The sequence below is a fragment of the Arachis ipaensis genome, chromosome B5, assembly GCF_059453495.1.
Source record: "Arachis ipaensis isolate K30076 ecotype BB chromosome B5, ASM5945349v1, whole genome shotgun sequence".
NCBI classification, from domain to species: domain Eukaryota; kingdom Viridiplantae; phylum Streptophyta; class Magnoliopsida; order Fabales; family Fabaceae; genus Arachis; species Arachis ipaensis.
Window position 1 is genome coordinate 133,055,604 of NC_142440.1, and position 6,444 is coordinate 133,062,047.

At 41.4% G+C, this 6,444-nt stretch overlaps 1 protein-coding gene across 1 annotated transcript; it reads left to right on the forward strand.

Moving 5' to 3' along the window:
- The first annotated feature begins 1,418 nt into the window (after positions 1-1,418).
- On the forward strand, positions 1,419-3,239 carry LOC107641015 (uncharacterized). Its single transcript, XM_016344524.2, has one exon. It carries the CDS (start codon positions 1,419-1,421, stop codon positions 3,237-3,239), a length of 1,821 nt encoding a protein of 606 aa, XP_016200010.2.
- Positions 3,240-6,444: the final 3,205 nt, after the last annotated feature.

Here is a 6,444-nt window from a genome sequence, read left to right on the forward strand (position 1 = left end):
AAATACTTACTCATATTTTTAAAAGACTATTGTTACTCCTCCTTCAAAGAGGGTGACCAAATCTTTGACCAACAAATTCAAGTCTTAACAAATTATCCCTATCTGAATCCGTCTCTATGTAACTTACTTAGCTTGTTTAACTTCCAATATCACGCCTTTTTTACCATCTTAATTATGTCAATTACATTTTTTTAAAAAAAAGAAAACTACCTCTTTACCGAAGCCATTAAGATGAGATTTATATAAATAGGTTATTTTTATATATTTTTTAATAATCTTCCCTAAAAAAATATTTTTTCATACAATTTTGGGCAATTTACGCATGTAAATTGTTTGATCCCCAATATTACGCAAATACATTGTTTCAGTTTTCAATACGCAAATGCATTGTTTCACTATTTTATGTAAACCGCTACTGGCAGTAGCGGTTTATAGGTGTGCATAAACCGCTACTACCTGATGCGGTTTATGTGTGAGTTTGTGTGAGTGTAAACCGCTACTGGCAGTAGCGGTTTACGTGTGTGTGTGTGAGTGTAAACCGCTACTGCCAGTAGCGGTTTACGTGTGTGTGTGCGTGTGTGTAAACCGCTACAGCCAGTAGCGGTTTACGTGTGTGGGGCTGAATGGGGCTGCCTATATAAACCATAGAGGGGCCAAATGTGGAGAAGTAGAGTGTTATTCACAAATGGAGGGGGAGGATAATTTTGTGGCTCTGGTTCACTGCTCTGGAAAAATTCAAAAGAGCAAAAGGCATGGTGTAAAATTCACAGATAGAGAACCGCTTAGTGTTTTTATCCGATCTTCGAATACGTTGGCGGAGATTAAGCAAAGCATATTACGGAAGTTCGGTGTGTGTGGGACGAAGTGGGTAAAAAAATTATTTTACAAGATTCCCATTGATGTTGTCTCAACTGGTGTGAGATATGAGACCTTCGTGATCGGGTCGGATGAAGACTTGCAGGTCTTGTTTCATTGCAGGCGTAGTTTTCTGGAGGTGAGGGTAACTGAGCTGTTTGCGAAGTTGGAAGATGGTGTGGATAGCTCAGGGGAATCGGCCCCTAATCCTCAGTCGACCCCAGCCGGTGGTGCCTCAACATCGATGCCTGTGGTAGCAGTGGCAGTTCCGAACCCGGAGCCCGAACGTGCTGGGGCTGTTCATGCATATGTTGGTCCTGTTGTTCCTGATTTTGAATGCGATGCCGGACCGGATCGGGTTGAGAATGCACTGTTTGACGATGATTCAGATGAAGAGCCTGTCGATATTGGTGGGGACAGTGATGATGATATTCCAAGAGGTGGACGTTCAGCCCATGGATGTTCCGGTCCTGCAACACAGGAGTACCCCCCACCTCTCTTCTTTGAACTTGGAAGCCATCGGCCAACAGCAGAATGCTGATGCAACATTCGATGGGCAGGGGATGCATGATGGGACATCTATGTTTGAATTTCAGATTGGCCAATCCTTCCAGAGTAAAGAGGAAGCCGTGTTGAGTGTGAAGGATTACAGTATTCGGCGTGGAGTTGAGTACAAGGTTATGGAGTCCGACAACCTTAAATACCAAGGGAGATGCAAGGAGTTTGGTAACGGGTGCACGTGGTTGATTCGGATAGTCATGCGGAAAAGGAAGAGCACATGGGAGGTTAGGAGGTACAACGGTCCGCACACGTGTATGGCCACATCGATATCAAGCGACCACAAGCAGCTTGATTATCATGTTATCTGTGCGAGAATCTATCCATTGGTTCGAGCTGATGCGTCGGTGTCTATTAAGGTGTTGCAAGAGGCAACGGAGGCGACTTATGGATTCAGGCCTAGTTATCGGAAGGTGTGGTTGGCGAAGCAGAAGGCAGTAGCGCAAATATATGGCGATTGGGAGGAGTCATATGCTGATCTGCCTCGGTGGATCCTTGGGGTCACATGCACGATGCAAGGTTCGATTGCTCTACTGAAGACGTCCCCGGTTAGGGTGGGTGACCAACTTGACGAAGATAGAGTCTTCTTTCATCGGATGTTCTGGACGTTTCCTCCGTGTATTGAGGCTTTCCGCCACTGTAAGCCGCTGGTAAGCATCGACGGCACACACCTGTATGGCAAATATGGCGGGATGTTGTTGTTGGCGATCGCACAGGATGGTAACTCGAATATTTTGCCTGTTGCGTTTGCACTCGTTGAGGGAGAGAACGCAGAGTCTTGGTCGTACTTTCTTTCGAACCTTAGAAGGCATGTCACTCCACAGCAAGGTATTCTCGTGATCTCTGACAGACACAACGGCATCAAGGCTGCATTAGAGAGCCCCAATAGTGGTTGGCAACCCCCCCATGCTTATCGGGCATTTTGTATTCGGCATGTTGCTGCAAATTTTGCCCTCACTTTCAAGGGGCAGGATGCGCGTAGGTGGTTGGTAAATGCCGCGTATGCGAAGACGGAAGCAGAATTTGACTATTGGTTTGATATAATGAGGACGGAGAACCCGGCCATGTGTGAATGGGCAAACAGAATGGAGTATGAGAGGTGGACACAGCACAAGGATGGGGGGAGAAGATACGGTCACATGACGACCAACATCTCTGAGTGTGTGAACTCTGTCTTGAAGGGTACAAGAAACCTACCGGTGACGTCTCTGGTTAAGTCGACATATCTCCGGCTGGCCGAGTTGTTTGTTGTCCGGGGGCAGACGGCAAAGGCACAGTTAGGGTCCGGGCACCGGTTTTCACAGGCAGTAGTTAAGGCCATTGAGCGTAATCTGAAGGAATCGAGGTGCTTCACGGTGACAGTGTTTGATAGGCATCACCTTGACTATACTGTGGCTGAGACGACGCCCACAGGCAAATTCTCTTTGGGTAGCTATCGGGTTTCTCTGAGGGATCGCACATGCGATTGTGGATACTTCCAGGCGCTGCACTACCCCTGCTGCCATGCCCTCGCATGCTGTGCGCAGTCACGACTAGATTGGGCAACTTATGTGGATGAGGTGTACACCATGTCTGAGGTCTTTAAGGTGTATGAGATGTCCTTTTCACCATGTATTCCAGAGGGGCTTTGGCCACTATATGACGGGCCGACGGTTATACCCGACCTGGGCATGAGAAGGGCAAGAGAAGGACGACCACGGTCCACCCGCATCTGCAACAACATGGACGAAGCCGACACCAGCCGACCTAAGAGGTGTGGTCTGTGCAGGCAGCCCGGTCATACCCGACGGGTTTGCCCTCAGCGAGGTTCTACTAGTGGGATGTAGATTTATCTTTACTTATTTCGTTTGTCGTAGTGTCCGTGATAACAAACGTATCTGCTTGTATCAGTTATGAGTTTTAAGTCTTTTTGTTTTCTGGTGTTAATGATAATATCAGTAGTTATCTTTCACTTTTCTAGAGTTATTGTGCTTAATTTCCATCTTACCGATACGATCAATAAACAATAGAGTCCATCAACATAATCATAAAGTAAAAATTAAACAAAATAAAAGTTCTCCAACAAGACTAAACATAATGACCCTCTGCTCCTTTCCATCATTAGGAGGTAAGTAGGCAGACCACCTAAATTTAAGTCATATGAGACACAAAATTTAAAATATTCCCAAGAAATTTGTTAAACAAAAAAAAGCATAACCCATACCTTGATGCCAGCGGGAAAGAGAAAACCTCAAATCCGGCCGGCCTAAGAGACGGAAACCGCCAGAATATCCAACTCTGTAGTAACTGGAGCGGGCCCGCAAGATTAGTCACATTTCTGTTCGCTACCCGACACATGCATCGGTACAGCCACGCCAAAGTGGCCGAACCCCAGCTATACCTCCCCATGCCATCAAGGTTTGCCACAAATGGCAACCATCGTATATGAACCCGGTTCGCACTCTTGTCCCCAAATAACTGAGTCGATAACAGCATCATGATGTAGGCCCGTGCGTAGATGCGGACAGTCTCCTCGCTCGCATCTGGTGGTAGCACCCTAAGCCTCTCGTGGAACCATGTAAAGTGTACTGTCATCTGCTTGACCTTATTCGGTGGGGGCCGCTCACCGAATAGGTCCTCAAACTACTCCCAAGCTGGTCGGCCACCCTCCATGTATGTCTCAAACTCACCAAGGCAACCACTCACAGCCTCCCCATCCACAGGCAGCCCTAGCTGAAATGCCACGTCCTGCAATGTCACTGTGCATTCTCCGAAAGGCATGTGGAACGTATGCGTCTCAGGACGCCACCTCTCAACGAACGCACTAACGAGTGGCTCATCCAACCAGAACCATTGGCTATTTAGCCTAGCCAAATGGTACAATCCAGCCCTCTCTAAATACGGGATGATCCTTTCATGCATGGGCATATTCTGTTGCCGCCTCACACTGTATATACACCTATTGGGCTGCACAGAACAACAAACAAAAACAGAGTCCAATTAAATTCTCCTATCCTTAAACAAATTTCCATATCTAACCGTATACGAATACCTTAAACCATCAACAAATTCTCCTATATAATATTTAAAAAAAATTCCCTACTCACGATAGGGAAAATAACAACACAAATAATTTACTTATTAACATCCAGAAATTTTAAAATATTATAAAGATTTAAAATTTAAAACTTCATATCATACAAATATCCTAAACAAACTATAATAATTTACTAATGTCAACTATCCCGTTCCCTAAACTAAACCAACATTAATTAGCATAACATTCATTGAATGGAATTGAATTTCAGGTAACTAGGCATATCTATAACTAACCAAGAAAAACTAAAAACACTAAACCAAGATTAGTGAACTAACATCCTACCATGCGAACCCTAAATTCAAACTACAAGGATTAATCTATAAATTCTAATTCGTCTACCTAACCTACCATTTTTCTGACTAAGATATGCAAAGACTAGAAAAAAATAAATATTAACTAACCTCGTCACCAATAGAACCGGCAATATGCGCAACACCGTTCAGTCGGTACAGGTTCCTGCCTGCCATGATAACTCGCCAGAAGTCGCCGCTGAGGAACCTCGGGCCCGCTCACAACTTGCTCTGACCTCTCTCTAGAATTTCCTCTCTCTAGAAAACTCCTCAAACCTTCTAAACACATAATCCGCGGCTACAACCACGGTTTATATAGGCAAAGCACCACACGTAAACCGCTACTGGCTGTAGCGGTTTACACACACGCACACACACACGTAAACCGTTACTGGCAGTAGCGGTTTACACTCACACACACACGTAAACTGCTACTGCCAGTAGCGGTTTACACTCACACACACGCACGTAAACCGCTGCTGCCAGCAGCGGTTTACACACACACACTCACACATAAACCGCGTCAGGTAGTAGCGATTTACATAAAATAGTGAAACAATGCATTTGCGTATTAAAAACTGAAACAATGTATTTGCGTAATATTGGGGATCAAACAATTTACATGCGTAAATTGCCCTACAATTTTTATATATAATTTAAACAAAAATGTTAGTGCAGAAGCAGAACTATATGTATAAAGTAATCTCATTTGAGATATAATGGAAACGCATGATATATATGTTTGATTGTTAAATTGACGGTACAATAATTGAATGGATGAATGAATGAAGAAAAGCACTAAAACGTAGAGAAGCTATGATTGATGATTGATGATTGATATATTGGACCAAACAAGAATCACAGAGAGGAAACAACAGAAGTAACACAATAATGGTCGGTCTTGGGCGGTGGACTTACATTGGAGATGTGACATTACTTTTTTGTCCCATTTTAGTGTTCATGTTTCAGCTTCAGCGCATGCATGCGCTTTTCTCTCCATGTTTTTTTCTCTTTTTTTTTTTTAATATATTATTTTTTATTTATTTTGTTAAACTTTTGTGTAGACATAACTTTTCATCATTGCCTTATATTTAAATTGTATGAATAGTTGACTTAATTATTAGGTGTTTATTGTGATATCACTTAACGTATTACATCAATAAATTTTAATATCATTAATTAATAATAAAAATAATAAAAAGACTAAAATAACTAATTTAAAATATTTAAATAAAAAATTTAATTAAAAAATCTTTTAAAAATTAATTTAAAAAATAAATAACCTCTCGATGGCTAATTTAATTATTTATCCTAACAAGCTCCTCTAATCAAAATCTTATGTAACAATTTAAGTGTATCTCTTCGATCCTTCATCTATTCAATCAATTCTTATCTTTTAAATTCAACATGATGAGTTATTAGGCTAACTCGAAAGGATCGTTATCATCATAATTATTATAATAATTAATTTATTTTTTAATATTATTTTATGTTTTATTAGTTTTTCAAAAAACAAGATAAAAAATACTTTTTTTAGATAATTTAGTTATTTATATTAAAAAATATTAAAAAAAGTGTTCTAATTTAATTATTAAAAATTTTAAGTCACTTAAAATTTGAAGAATATTATTTTAAAATATTTTATAATATTTATCTTTAAAA

Bases quoted from the DNA above. Each gene is read 5' to 3' on its own strand.
- LOC107641015 (XM_016344524.2), top strand. From the start codon at position 1,419: ATGCATGATGGGACATCTATGTTTGAATTTCAGATTGGCCAATCCTTC.